General features: G+C 42.3%; 1 protein-coding gene across 1 annotated transcript; it reads right to left on the minus strand.

Moving 5' to 3' along the window:
• Positions 1–932: 932 nt before the first annotated feature.
• Positions 933–14,490, minus strand: CPNIFS (chloroplastic NIFS-like cysteine desulfurase). Its single transcript, XM_086490021.1, has 10 exons — positions 14,186–14,490; positions 13,962–14,095; positions 13,041–13,200; positions 4,633–4,819; positions 3,632–3,777; positions 3,139–3,211; positions 2,720–2,783; positions 1,771–1,870; positions 1,534–1,692; positions 933–1,446 (listed from the first exon to the last, which is right to left on the minus strand). Exons 1-10 carry the CDS (start codon positions 14,411–14,413, stop codon positions 1,276–1,278), a joined length of 1,422 nt encoding a protein of 473 aa, XP_086346147.1. The 5' UTR covers positions 14,414–14,490; the 3' UTR covers positions 933–1,275.
• Positions 14,491–15,579: the final 1,089 nt, after the last annotated feature.

Below are 15,579 nucleotides of genomic sequence, written 5' to 3' on the forward strand. Positions count from 1 at the left end.
TAAAAAGAATTATATTTAAATCTCTTAGTTCATAGGAAACCTCTTCTAGGTATGTTTATTTTAAATAAAGTAGTTTAGTTATACCCGAAGTGGAATGTACCCTTAACTAATAAAAAGCAAAGACATGCACGAAGGAGGAACTCACTCTGGCATAAATATGGCTTAGACCCAAACTAATTAAATGTCAAGGAACCACTACCAGTGCCTTTGATTAGCACATAGCAAGCCCTCGGTTAAGTCCAAGACCAGGTCAGATAGCATTCAGTCAGGTGAGCACTACAATGGGCTTGATATGTAATTTGAAAAGTTACATTGCCCATAGCCACTATATGCAGCATCTATTCTTCTAGTATAGTTGAAGGGGACAAACACCCTTTGCCAATATCATAATTCGACTCTTTGAATTTCCCACGCACTGCCTGTAGAAGAGTTGCCTACAGTTGGTAATTTGAAGTGCAGTTCAGATCCTTAGCATAGGCTTTCATTGTTTCAAACATCTTTCCCTTTGAACAAGGGGTAGCTCTCAGTTTTAACCTAGTCTTCCATCTCCTCAAGCTTCTTCACAAGATTGTTATAAATGAACTATCTTCAAGCAGAGGTTAACAATGCCATTGATGGCCTTCAGAGGGGTTTTACACAGCCAATGATCAGTTTAGCAAATGAAGAAAAGTTAAATAGGAAGTCCAATCAACATCTGCCTTATCCATGAGAAGCTGAAAGCGAGGCTCTACACTTTCAAAAGACCAAATACTTCATTTGCCATAAAACAATGGTGACCACTGCCTCCGTGAGTCCTAACAACAAATCTTAACGTTACAATACCTTCTCCCCAAAGATTGACTATATTATTAGTGAAAGAACTGTCAATCTTCCAGCCTATTCAAAAAGACCTTAAATCCCCCAAAAACTTAGTCTTTAAATGGAACATAGACTCTTCTTCACACATGTTCACATTTATAATGCAACAGGCTCTCAGGCTCTCTTCTTGATGTGAACCCAGATCACTTCTACATTAGATGAGTAACTTGACCCATAAAGACCAAATACAAATACAGTAGGTCAGTGCACTCCTTCCCTCTTTCAAGAAAATTTGGAAGTCTAATAAAAATACATTAGGTCAGTGCACTCCTCTCTCTTCCAAACACGGTATTCTTTCCAAATGCTGCGCAACCTATGAACTCAAATTGCCTCTATCTAATGTGAAGTGTCAAAGACATGCTCCCATACCACAGTACTCCCTGCTAGATCACCATAGTACTCCTAGACATTGAGCCCTTATTGGTATGAGGAGAAGAAACTTATGGTGTCTTTAAGTCCATTGATAAAGGCATCCACATCTGCTTTTGTGTTGTAGAAATACAAACTAGCTCTAACACTTGCATTTACTCCTAAATGCCTATGAAGAGGCTGAGTACAATGATGGCCTGACCTGACTGCAACTCCATGCTGCACAACGGTTGACCAATTCTATTATTAAAACAAAACCCATCTGAGGGAACAAATCATCAAGAAAACCCTTATGTTTAGAAATACCTGCTGGTCTAGAAATGTTGCTATATCTGTCGCATGAATGCCGTCTACATTAAAGGTACACAAAGCAACCCTTCCTCTTTCCACTTCCATCGAAGGCCCATAGATACGCACTTTTGGGACTGCTGATAACTCAGAGTACAAATATTGTGAAAGGTCAACCTGCACGGTAGTGTAGAGGCATCAAATACTCTTATCAGTGATCAATCCAACACAATCATTAATGTGGAAGAAGCTTACTTCATAGTCGTGGATCCTCTGCATTCCTATGTTCGAAAGGTAATCAACGGCAGCACCAAGCCCTATTGCCTCACCGATGGCAGGAGTACCAGCTTCAAACCTGTTTACAAAGAGATTCCCAACAAAAAAAAAGTGTGCAGCAAACTAGAATAAATCTATAAATGTCATACTGTCAAGGAAGAGGCAGCTATAGAGAGAAATACGGACTTCTGTCCTGACAAACTAAATTCTGGAATGACTTGATAAACACTAGCAAAAAAGACGCCCGCAGTAATCCAAGTAATTTCATATTTGTTTAATTCAGACTAGAAAAGAAAAGACCATATCTAGTGCTGGAATGCAGGATCATCATTCCTAGCAATGAAGATGTGCACGCAAAACCCAAGCAAATTACAAAGTTGATGTTTAATATCTTGCGGCTCTTCCTGACAATAAAGGGGCAAGGGCAAACAAGCCAGAAATCTAATGAAAAGACTTTAATTTTGACACATATGCCGTGTGGCCCTTCCTGACAACAAAGGTGAAGTTGTTGACAACATTTTGAGTCTTGATTCCTCTCAAACACAGTATAAGCTACACTAACACCAACCTATTTCCAAAATGCCCTTAACTTGCCTCTTATGACAAGCTGCATCAACAGGGTCTCTAAATATTTACAATTGAGAAACAAGCTTCTACTTGTTTGATGTTACATGGCCCTCCTTAGTGAGAGCATCAATACAGCCCTACGAGGAAAATGCCCAGCCAATCCATTTTAGTTAGGCTTGTTGACGACATCACCTAAGCATTCCCTGACATCATTAGCACCATTGTAAGCCAATCAACTGCAAGATTTTAGGTTGACTAGTTCGCTTCCATACATCAGCCTTCCCTATCCATCATTGACACCTACTAGCGTTTCTTATTGAAAAACTGGACATAACGATAAAAGACATCAGTCATCACATACCTAGAGGGCGGCTCGGCATATGTCGAATGATCGAGAAGAACCTCTGCTATCATCTCTCCACCACCTGCAGCTCAACAAATAGAAATATTGAACAAAAGCCAGAAGAGAAGAAAAATAATGATAGCATAGAAGCTGTTGGTCAAAAATTCCTTATAAGTCAAGTAGATGCTTTGGCACAGCAATTATATTGAAAAAATACTCAAACTGCAAACAGGAAAAAAAAGTGTCCAAAACAAAAAGAAACGTGAAAGTTGGCTAATCTTTTAATGCATGAATCCTCAGAAACTACTTGAACTGCAGTAACATAAACCTACAAAAGATCCAAGCCGGATGAAAATACGATCTGCCTAAAGCAATTACTTTGCCAGAAAATAAGACGTTGATATTACTTTTAGTAAGGCTTGGGGAAGAGGTCTTACCTAAAAAAGGTGGCAGTTCTTGGAGCAGATCGCTTTTACCATAAAGAAATCCTACTCCTGTGGGCCCACACATCTGAAAACCAGCTCAATGCACCATTCAAAGAAAAATATAATCATAGATGCCCTTATTATGCCTGTGAACTATGGGTGCAAACAAGTGCACGCATGGATGAGTGGAAGTGTGCACGTGTGCATCTCATAAGCGGTAAAGGATTGCAGCTCAGGCAAAGCATCTATATCTACTTCAATTGTTGTGGACATAAAAGTACGTGTGTGTGTGTGTGTGTGTGTGTGTGTGTACATATGTATGTATGTATGTGTATATATATATATATATATATATATATATATATATATAAGAGAGAGAGAGAGAGAGAGAGAGAGCGCAATCATGTTTGTGCAATGCATCAACCTGAAGTTCTAACTTTTGTGGGGTGAGCAATGGGGGTATAGACTATAGTATCTATGCAAAATACAGTAAATTGGGACGCACCTTGTGTGAAGAAGCCACCAAAAAGTCAACTCCCAAACTCTGAACATCCACAGGCATATGAGGAACACTTTGACATGCGTCAACCAGCACTTTTGTTCCAAATCTTTTTGACCATTCCACAACTTCTTCAATAGGATTGATGGAGCCTGTAGTTTATGAGCAACTTAGCATAATAACAAAGCATTAGCGTCACATATCTTTGCGAAATTGAAGATCTTACATCCAAGAGTGATGCATGACTAGCTACTTGCACTTTAAATTAAGTTGGACCTAATGCTGCATGATGCTATAAAAAAACTCAACAGATGTATTTCACTGTACATAATCTTTCAGAACTTTATACTATTTGACCCCAAAATTTGAATGCACAACTAACATAAGCACAAGATCTTAAGAGATGAGTACACTCTTTACACGATTATTGGAAACACAACTTTACTATGATGAAACGGTCTACCACATAATGAATAACAAAGGAAAAAGACACCTGAAGCCATGTCTTCACATAGCAAAGGAAACACAGGTCAGCATTTACATGATGAAACAGCTACTGCAGATGAATAAAAAAATTCACCATAGAGAGCACCACATTTGAAACAGCCTTCTCAAGAACAAGAGATTGCTAAGTTTCTTGCAGCATCCGAAAGTTCACAAGCTTTGGTAATATGTGATGGCAAAGAAAATCCTGTATTGTCTCAAGTTAATGGCTTTTCTGTACCATTTCGCTGTTTTGCCTTGCTATGTTCCAAATCAGTCACCGAATCTCATGACATGTCCATAAATCAGAGTTAACTGGCAAGGAGCTGTGCTGCAGCACAGATCTAAGCAGCGACTCATTCAGTAACCAGTCAAGCGTGAGCTTTGCAAGCTAGTTATCCTGTTATTAAACTCAAAGAGAACAATTTCTCTCTTTTTTTTGAACATCTATATGCTAAGCATGAACACTTTTGAGAAGCAATAACACGTTAGAGCAGTCAGTTAAAAAGCTAATGAAAGCAAACCTAGGACATTCGACACGTGATGCAGTGCCACAAGTTTCGTCCTTTTAGACAGCACGTCCTTGAATTGAACCATATTTGCAACCTCATCTTTGGTTAGAGAAACATACTTCAATACAGCCCCAGTTTTCTTAGCTACTATTTGCCATGGTACAATCATGCTGTGATGCTCTGCTACCGAGAGAAGTATCTGTCAAAATTGACAACACTTTAAGACATAAAACGTACAGAAGAAATAAATACCCTTTATTTATTAAAAATAAATCATCTTTGTCTTCAAAAAAACCAATGTCTAGAATATGAGAAATGTGGGCAAGCACCACATGTAACAAACTTGGACACCCCAAGTCTAAATTCTACCGCAACACAGCAGAGATTCACTTTAAAACAGTTTACAAAATTGACACGGCCCGGCGTAGTTCCGTGCCCAAAGAGATTGGCCCCAAAGACTGGCGCCCCTTTCGGTATTTCTTTTTATATTAATATGTGTTCAAAGTACAAGAGAGCGGGTAGGTGCTCACTCTCAGACTCTGCGTCCAGATGCTCTGAGAAGTGAGGCCTTGCCCTCTTATTTAAAGGTACAAGGGATGCCCAAAAGCAGAGCCCCAAAATCTTTTAAAATCAAAGCTTTTTAACTCAAAAGCAATTGTCCCAAAAGTTGCCAGCATAATTTTAGGAAATCCGTACGCTGTCAGATCAGCATGTCAACGTAAAAAGCGCCGCGATTTCCGGAAATCTGTACCACTGGCCACGTCAACCTGCCAGCGCTTTATGCGGAATCTGCTACCACGTCATCACTGTGTGTGTCCGGGGTTAGCCACGTCACCATTTGTGACATACCCCCCCCCCCCCCCCCCCCCCCCCTCTTCAAAGCATTGTCATCGCCCTTGATTACGCCTGCAAAACAGACAAGCCATAAACTGTCTTAGCAGACACTGACTGTTAGTACCGACGCACTAGGCACAACACATCTAGCACATGTACCAATCGACAGTCACATCACCGGACATCATTTGACATCACAGGACATCACATGACAAATCACATTCAAATTCATTCCAAATCTCAAACCATGATTAATCGGCAACGTATTTAGTAATCGCATCTAGATCCAATCGGGACCTCACAAATGCCCGATTAACTAATCCTTATTGCAATCATGTCTATAGAGATTTATGAGACCGAAATGCTGCAGTCATTTTGTGTTTCAGTTCCTGCACTCAAACAAGTCTAAGTACAAATCAATCAGTATCATTGTCAAGAATTCCAATTCATAAGGTCTTTCAGCAGAATACTGTCAACCCAGCAGTATCCCTAAAACCCAAAGGGACATCAGTGACTCTATATAAAAAATCGGAGTAATCCGTTGACAAAGGAGCGGAGTGACTCCCCTCTTGTGCAAGCCCGCTGCACTAGATTCACCCATGCTGAAATTGCGGTTCTATCGGAGTAGACTATGCTAAACCGAATGCTTCAAGATAAAGTACCAAAATCTGAGGTGTATCTGCTAGGTCCTCCTCCTCCATCCACTTTGCATCGAATGCAGGATAGTTCTTGAATTTAACCAAGAACCGCCTAATCACTTTACCTTTAATCTTTCCATCTTTATGTGCCAGTATCTGTTCTGGAACGAGTATCTCCTCGCTTTCCTCCACTTCGGGTTGCTCATCAGGCACATCGCCTTTAAAAGGCTTCAAGAGACTCACATGAAAAGCATTGTGAATTCTCCAAGTATCGGGCAGCTTCAATCTAAAGGAGACATCATTTATCTTTTCTTTTATCTAGAAAGGTCCATAGTATCTCATGCTAAATTCTACCGTGACATAGCAGAGATTCACTTTAAAACAGTTCACAAAATTGACACGGCCCGGCGTAGTCCCGCGCCCAAAGAGATTGGCCCCAAAGACTGGCACCCCTTTCGGTATTTCTTTTAATATTAATCTGTGCTCAAAGTACAAGAGAGCGGGTAGGTGCTCACTCTCAGACTCTGCGTCCAGATGCTCTGAGAAGTGAGGCCTTGCCCACTTATTTAAAGGTACAAGGGATGCCCAAAAGCAGAGCCCCAAAATCTTTTAAAATCAAAAGCTTTTTAACTCAAAAGCAATTGTCCCAAAAGCTGCCAGCAAATTCAGCCAGCGTAATTTCAGGAAATCCATACGCTGCTATGTCAGTATGTCAACGTAAAAAGCGCCGCAATTTTCGAAAATCCGTACCACTGGCCATGTCAGCCTGCCAACGCTTTATGCGGAATCTACTGCCACGTCAGCGCTGTGTGTGTCCGGGGTTACCATTCTGTGACACCACAGCACCATTCCATTTAAGTAAAAAGTCCCTCTGTGAAACAAGCGACTCATAAGGAGAAAGTGGTAAAACTTTCCAATCGTTATTATGGCCATTTAAGATAATTGACCGAGTGAACGATGTAACATTCCGATTAGAGCTACTGCCTAATTGGAGGATCCATAATGCTTTCCATGTTAGTTTACTCTGGCCATATGTGGGACCGCCTCCAAGTCAGCCCATCGCTGAGGTTGAGAAAATGGAAGAAATACTCTAACCAGAGCAGATCATTCATCATTAGCAGCGGCCACTAAAGTCCGAATGATTACACGGAAGTATTTGTTAAAGTTCAAGAACTATTCTACTTTAGACGCTCACTGGAAGACCCGAGCAGAAATTAGCATCTTATCCCAAGATTCTGGAAGGATATCTGCAAGCACTATAATTGAGGACAACTCTTTAGAAGCCACAAGGATGTTGCTAAATGGACAATTTTCTTATTTTTTGAGTAATTTCTATTTACTAAAATTAGGATATTTAAATACGTACACTTAAACTGTTAAAGTTAGGGGCTGTAAATCTACTGGAACTGATAAAAGCCATCAGAAACGGACAAATTTGATGTGTCATATGATGGGTGGCATAAGCATCATGGAGGAGTTGTTTTGTAGGTTCAGTGGGAGAGAATGGAAAATTCATATTCCCGATGCGTCACATGATGGGTGACGGGAGCACCGGATACAGAATATTCCATTGGTCTAGGAGAAAATCCGAAATGGATAAACAATTACGCATAAAGACACAGGCACAAGAATAAAGATGGGTTCTGTAAAGCTGTTGCTAAATTGGCTTTATCTGATAGAAAAATAATTCTAAATGAATTATTGGATTTATACATGAGAGGGTTTTCTCGCTTGGAACACCGAGGAAAAATAATGAATTATTGGAATTTTAAGTGAGAGGGTTTTTCTCACTGGAGACATCCGAGTACAAAGTATTCCTAGTGCGTCATTCAAAGTAATGACGGGAGCACTGTGAACGGGAATATATGTAAGTCCACTAGGAACGGGTACTTCTGACGCGTCACATCGGATGGGTGACAGGGAGCATCGGAAAGAAGTATCCGACCATCAGGGAACGGACATCTCTGATGCGTCATAGGATGGGTGACAGAGTATCGTGAAGAAGATTGTACCGTAAGTTCGGTGGGAAAGGACTAGGTGATGGGTATTCTTGATGCGTCACAAGGTGGGTGACGGGTGCATCGGAAAGGGAATATCCATAGTCAAGAGGAAATTCCGAACTGTGTTAGAATCGTGCACAAGGAAAAGCAAGCACTTGAATGAAGATGGGTTCATAGGAAACTTTGAGAAAAAACAGATGCTTTCTGAGAAAGCGGGATTGCTTTTCGGGAAAGCAGATGCTTTCCCGCGAGGAAGTCTATGTCTGCATTGCATCTGTGTACGTGATTGCATCCAAGGACGCCTGGGAAGTGCTGTAAAAGCATTGTTTTTAACTTATAAGGTTTTATTGAGTTTTTGGGCAGATTCAAACTATTTTTAAAATACGCCGGCCGCCCACTTAATAAATGGGCAGCCATCTGATAAATAAGGCAAGACATCGGCCAGCGTTTTCTCTCTCTTTTTCTGGCAAAACATCAGAATTTATAAAAATTAAAAATTAAAAAATAAAAAATAAAAACGGCCACGGTCTCTACCCGAGCAGCTATTGTGCCCGTGGCCAGGAGCTATAAAAGCATCACATGCCCTCACTCAGAGGGAAGGATCAGTTTTTGCAAGAAGGAGATGCTGCTGCAGAGTTCACCCGCAAAGAAGACGTCTGACGGTGATGCCCATGACTGTCCCAAGTGTACCCGATGTCGCCAAGACCCAGTGCGCGAGTTCCCTCGCGAAGAAGTGTCTACGGAGTGTGTTTCCATCGCGACAAGTTACTGTTTTTTTCTCTGTTTTCAGCTCATAAACGTCGTAGACGGGGCTGATTTACGAGAAGGAACCCGAGAACACACCTCTTCTGTATGTGTAAGATTGGAAGAGAGGATTTTCTATATAGAGATATCTTCCGAAGAATTGCTTTTCGAGACCCGAGCTGCGTTTCGAGCGTCGAGACTTTCAAGGTAACAATTTTCATGTTATGATCTCTAAGTATATGTTTGCAGGTGTACTTCCTCTCAGTGAGGGACAAAGAGCAGAGGAAGGCATGAGCTTCTGAAGGAGAAAGCGCTCTGAGAAATTAGAGCCAGATCAGCCCAAGGGTTTTGTGCCTGAGTTTGGGAAGTAGATCCACGGATCGGAGAGAGGTAGTCTCTCAAGTTGTGATCCGGAAGTTGGGATTCCAAGTAACGACTCCGTGTCCGGGAAAGCAGAGTTGTTCTGCGGGAAGAGGACTCTGGAAACAGAGTCCGAAGAGTTGCAGGGATGCCATGCCCTGAGTCTGGAAGGTGAGATCCAGAGGGGAGAACCTTGATTCTCGAGGAATTGGAATAAGGAACGGAAGTTCAATGGAATAGGGTCTTGCCCTAGGAATCGAAAGCTGAGGCTTCCAGGAACCATCAAGTCTTATTCTAGAACAAACGTGGCAATACGTTCGGTTCAAGTGCTTGTATAGACTTCTCCTCAGTAATAAAGATACTATTACGGGGGCAGGACCGGCCCATCTTCTGGTCCCCAGTACTGTGTCGATCTTCTCACTCTCTATCTCTCTCTCTCTCTCTATCTATCTATTTCTCTCTATATCCTCTGGCTTCAGTATTAAGTGATAAATTCTATTTATCCAGTATATTCTATATTGCTATGCGCTCCCGTTTCTGACAGTGGTATCAGAGCATGGTCTTGTCACGTGACACATCCAACCATATGTGTCCGTGGACAAGCTACAACATAACAGGGTTCAATCAGTCCAGTCGGTCTAGATTAGAAGTGATCTAGCACTTTTTGTGAGTCTATTAGTAGATCGTGAATGCCCAGTCACTTAGTGTAGATGCATATCCTCTGGTTGCACACATCATGATCATCAATATTCCCATCAGATTCCATCAGGGGAATTTTCTAGTGCATTTAGCCTATTTTCCCTATTTTTGACATTTTTCACTTATTAATTTAAGTGACTTTCCAACAAAAGTAGGTAGGGCAATTTGGGTAAGAAAATATATAAGCAAACCAAAGTTAGCACTAAATGGCAGATGAGCAAGGAGAATAGCAGGCTTCGGCGACAAGGTTTTCCCCTCTCAGCAAGACTCGCCAGGATCCCCTTGGCCCTTTCCCTCAAGACCTAGCATTTTGCATCCTCGCCAGCAGCCCACTTTTTGCCTTGGCGTTTTCAGCCCAAAACGCAGTAGACCAATCAGCGTTTTTCAGCAGCGTTTTCAGCTATAGATCACAGCAGCCATTGGCGTTTTTGTCAAGCAGATTCAGCCTCGGAAAACGCAGCCAAACCTGCGTTTTTCAGCAGTCCAAAACAGCCCCGAAAATTCAGCAGTTACCGTTTTGGACAGCAGCCAGAAGCTTGCAGATTTCAGCCCTTAGGACAGTGTCGCCATCCCCGTCGTCGTCACCGACATAGCCTCGAGTTGCATCAGTCCATGCATCATCATTGTACCCATTTGTGCAATCATAAGTAGACCACTGTCGCCGACGAGTGGGGCCTTCGGAGGAGGGTTTTACGTCTCTGGTGTCGTATCTCTCTTCTCTCTCTCTCTCTCTCAATCTCATACACTTGCACGCACAATGTCCATTCACTTTGTTTGTGATCATAGCATTCTCTCATTAAGAACGGAAGGCTCTACCTTCCATAAGAACAAAAGGAACCTTGAGCACAGTTCGGAGCACTCATCTTGAGCAAAGCGCAAACAATCATTCCGCTGCACCTAACAGGTCTCCTCTCTTTCTCTGTAAAGGAGGACGACTCTGGGAAGATACGGGAAGAAGCCATGACAAGCCAAGAGAGAAGTAAGCAGGCCGAACCCTAAGTCCTGCAAGGAAAAGCTTGCAGTGTTGGGAAAATTTTCTTTCTGCAAGAAGTCGACACAAGACTCGGGATTCTCTGAGAAGGCGACCTGAGCATGATGCTCAAGAACCTAGAGAATCCAAGGAGCGGAATGCTCAAGATACTTCATAACTCATAAAATATCCATGAATATCAATCCAAAACCATAGCCAGGAAATATTTCGGGAAGGATATGAAGGTCTTTAGACCTCATAACACTTCGGTCAAGTTTGATACTTTTGACGGAAGAGAATATGTCCCGAAAGCTACCGCTTTCATTCGACAAATTGAAGTTGCCTTTGCAAACGGTAATTTCTGAGAGGCATTGAAGGTGAGGCATGCGGCCAAACACCTCAAGGGAATTGCAAGTACTTGGTGGTATACCAAAGCTTTGCAAGGAATTCACAACAAGATTTAGATTCGATTCAAGGCTGAATTTTTGGACAAATTTTTTTCCTCTACGCTTTGAGGAAGGCATCAAAGAAGATTGGGATCGGTTTGCCCGATAGGAGCACGAGCGAGTCATGGATTATGTGAATGAGTATTTGTTCACTCTTTCCAAGGTGGCTCCATTCTTGAACCTCTTTGAGGAAGAAACGATAAAGAAGTTTAACGAAGGACTTTTGTCCGAATTTTTTTTAAATGCATCCGCAAGATACTTTGTAGCGGATGGTGGAGTCAACAGTACAAGCTGAAAGTGTACACCTCAGTGTACATAGAATCTAATCCCCACAGTGGGACGGGAACCATTGAACACAGAAACAATGAATTTTTGTTACCCCTCCTCGAAAAATACGCTGCTATCCGGAGAAAGTTTGGAGTAAGGGAATCTGGTTTATTGTTTATTGTTTGATTTGCATGCATAATCAAGAGCGATTACTCTTCTCTTGAACACGGGGAGGGAGGGAAGGGATGTGTCGCAAAGTGATGACGTGGCTTACCCGACCAGAGAGAGAGAGAGAGAGTAATGACGTGGCATGTCACGATTGTGACGTATAGTTCATCTATGCGTAACCTGATCCTATGCAAACATGAAGATGGACCAAGTCTGGAATCCCCTTACCTCGAAAGGGTGCGTCTCTTCGCTCTATGGTTGCACCTCTAGGCGAATATCTTCATTGAATGGTTGTCTCTACACAGAATAGCAATGTCCCTACAACCAATGATGCAAATTTTGGCCAAAGAATGTAGCTCTTGGTCTATAAACACGTCTCTTTTCATTGTGTTTGTCATCTCCTAGAAAAAGAGCCTGTTGTAAGCACATTAAGTCAATCAAACATCCAATCTCTATTCTCCTTCACATGGCATCCGTATGGAAGCAGCGCAAAAACCACCATAAATTGTAGCTTGATTTACGGGTGGTGCTAAAGTTCTCTCTCTCTCTCTCTCTCTCTCTCTCTCTCTCTCTCTCTCTCTCTCTCTCTCTCTCTCTCTCTCTCTCTCTCTCTCTCTCTCTCTCTCTCTCTCTCTCTCTCTCTCTCTCTCTCTCTCTCTCTCTCTCTCTCTCTCTCTCTCTCTCTCTCTCTCTCTCTCTCTCTCTCTCTCTCTCTCTCTCTCTCTCTCTCTCTCTCTCTCTCTCTCTCTCTCTCTCTCTCTCTCTCTCTCTCTCTCTCTCTCTCTCTCTCTCTCTCTCTCTCTCTCTCTCTCTCTCTCTCTCTCTCTCTCTCTCTCTCTCTCTCTCTCTCTCTCTCTCTCTCTCTCTCTCTCTCTCTCTCTCTCTCTCTCTCTCTCTCTCTCCTCTCTCTCTCTCTCTCTCTCTCTCTCTCTCTCTCTCTCTCTCTCCTCTCTCTCTCTCTCTCTCTCTCTCTCTCTCTCTCTCTCTCTCTCTCTCTCTCTCTCTCTCTCTCTCTCTCTCTCTCTCTCTCTCTCTCTCTCTCTCTCTCTCGCGCGCGCGCCTTGGACCATCCCTGTCCCCAACAGGTCCCCTTGCTACCCTGTTCGCATCCGAGCTGTCGGGTCATCCCATCCCATCCCATTCCATCCCCGACCCTAGGATTTTGTCCCCCCCGCCCTCTATGACTATGCAAGAAGGGCATCAATGAGCAATGACTAGCATACATAAACAACCACCAGAAACAAAGCACAACGTAATATGTACAGTCGGTTCAGTTCATATTGACAGAAACTACCTCATCCCCATGCTTTAAGTGAGTCAAACCCCACGTGTAGGCTAGTAGGTTGATGGCTTCAGTAGCATTCCGAGTGAATATGATGTCTCGACAACTTGGAGCGTTTATAAACCTTGCAACCTTCCTTCTTGCAGCCTCATACTCATCTGTAGCCTTTGCACTGTGAATCAACAGAGAAAACACACTCAAACTTCCAAATCGATTGAAACTTTTGGGTGACATTCTTTGTAACTACACACGTCAGCACCAAAATTCATGTCCCTTTTTTGCTCTCCTCTTAAGGAGCAAAGTAATGAGAAAAAATGAATTTCAATTCCTAAACAGTTTGATACCTCAGATTTCTTCGTTGTAGCAACTTGTAAAACGTGTCATCCCATACTTAAACAAGGTGCATCAAGCTTGAATAATCTCAAAATAAAACAAAGGTTACCTTAAAGGGTAAGAAAAACCTCATGGTGGCCTACCTTAGAGAGAGAGAGAGAGAGAGAGAGAGAGAGAGAGTTCAGATGGTAGATCATTATGACAGAGACCACACGGTCATGCATGCAATTCTTCGATAATCACCTCCTTAATTGGGCAAACAAATATCAAACCCAAGCACCAGGTTGAGATGTCCAAGATTTGGCCATGGATATGCGGCTCCATGCATCAAGCAGCACAACGATCACAAATGGGCATTCGATATGGATGCTACTATATAGCACTAAATGTAAGGTCATGCCAGCATCTGAAATGACACTTTAAGCATTGCCTGAAGAGCATATAGTAAATTTTCATTGCATGGTCAAGATGGGAATGCCAATTCCCAATATTGATGCCAACGCTTAGGCCAGGATCTCCAATGTGATATTGTGTAGAATCGACCATGTACAATAGATAATTGAGACTAGATGGATTGAAGCATAGTCATAGTACCTCTACCTTAAGGCGTGGATTCCTCTATGCACATTTGAATTGTAAGATTCGTAGTACTCCCTGAGCACGTCCAAGACAGCCAGGGGCTTCTGGGAAGTGGCTGCGTTGTCGACGTACACTAACTTGTGTCCATTCACCTCCTGCAATGGAATGGAAAAAAAGGATCTTAGTCCAATTCACATGATTCAAAACGTTATCCTCGAAGGAAATGGAGGTTCTGACAGACATACTTGATGTAAAATGGGGAAATCTTGACGCACTGAGTCTGCAAGAAGGGATTCTGAGGCAAGAGACGGGGCAGACGGCAGAGCGCCTGCTCGAATTGAGATGGACGAACCGAACTTGATGCCTCTGGCAGTCGGCGGCCCCAGAAGACGGGTGCCCATGTCCAAGTTCCGCAAGCTCGGTGCTGAGGGCAAGCTAGACGATACTCTTGTTATACCGTGAGCCCCTACCATCTGTATGAACCTGAGTGTGCTGTGGTGTGTATGAGCGTGCGCGTGTAATAAGAGAGGAGAGTGCAGCAATGGCTAATCCGGAATTGAAGCGAACGGACCCGAGCTTTGGGGAAACACGCTTTCGTCCGGTTACTTACGTGCCTACATCACAAATTGAAATTTGGGAAAATTACCAAAATACCCCTCTAATTTGTGGAAATTCCCAAAATACCCTTCAAATTTCAAAAATTCCCAAAGTACCCCCATAAATTGTCATAAATTCCCAAAATGCCCTTCAAAATTTTCAAAATTCCCAAAATAGCCCTGGATGTGAGAGTAAATTTCTCCAAAAACAAAAAAATTTGTAGCTTTTCATAAGAAGCGTGATTGTCTACCATACAAGATGCTAAAACTAAAAATTTGAGTTGGTTATGTAGGCTTTGGAGATGAATTGATTCATTATTTTTGGACATAATTCACTTTTTTTGCAAGGTAATTTGCGACAAATTACATGCTAAGCACTCAAAAACCGATCTAAGTTGTCAAACAAGAATAAAGATTAGAAAATGTTGAAGAATCCAACGAAAATAGATACAAGGGTATTTTGGGAATTTTTGAAATTTGAGGGGTATATTGGGAATTTCCACAAATTAGAGGGGTATTTTGGTAATTTTCCCTTGAAATTTTCTTTCAATTTTCAGCAGCAATCCAAAAGAAGGGTTGGGTTGGGCACATGGTGGTCCTGGAATCAGAATCAGAATCAGAAATTGGTGGATGGGGTTGGAACTTGGGATTAAAAGCACTGCCCCCTCCACAGTTCAAGAAGGCTTTCGAAATCTAGAGCCATCGATTGGGGTTGGAACTTGGGATTAAAAGCACTGCCCCCTCCAGAGTGCTTTCAAAATTCAGAGCCATCTTCACACCACTAGGTGGCTTATGGGCCTGCTCAATGGGAGTTGAAAGGCCTTACGTTGATTGGAAGTGCTTATAAGATTCTTACGTTGATTGGAAGTGCTTATAAGATTTTACGTATCTAGCGGGTCTCTCTCTCTCTCTCTCTCTCTCTCTCTCTCTCTCTCTCTCAAGCTGAGAATCCTCCTTTAGTTTTTTTTTAATGTTCAAAACGATCCTATGTGAAAAACACGTTACATAAAGCGGGAGAAAATTTTTAAAGTTCCTATTGAAAA

This window comes from Adiantum capillus-veneris, chromosome 2, assembly GCF_014529385.1.
Source record: "Adiantum capillus-veneris isolate H3 chromosome 2, ASM1452938v2, whole genome shotgun sequence".
NCBI classification, from domain to species: Eukaryota; Viridiplantae; Streptophyta; class Polypodiopsida; order Polypodiales; family Pteridaceae; genus Adiantum; species Adiantum capillus-veneris.

What these genes read in the sequence shown, in the direction of transcription:
- CPNIFS (XM_086490021.1), bottom strand. Translation starts at nt 14,413, where the DNA reads ATGGTAGGGGCTCACGGTATAACAAGAGTATCGTCTAGCTTGCCCTCA. An exon ending in ATTTCCCCATTTTACATCAA is followed by an intron (nt 14,096 to 14,185) that starts GTATGTCTGTCA and finishes ATTCCATTGCAG; the next exon opens with GAGGTGAATGGACACAAGTT. An exon ending in TCACGTGTCGAATGTCCTAG is followed by an intron (nt 3,778 to 4,632) that starts GTTTGCTTTCAT and finishes CATAAACTACAG; the next exon opens with GCTCCATCAATCCTATTGAA.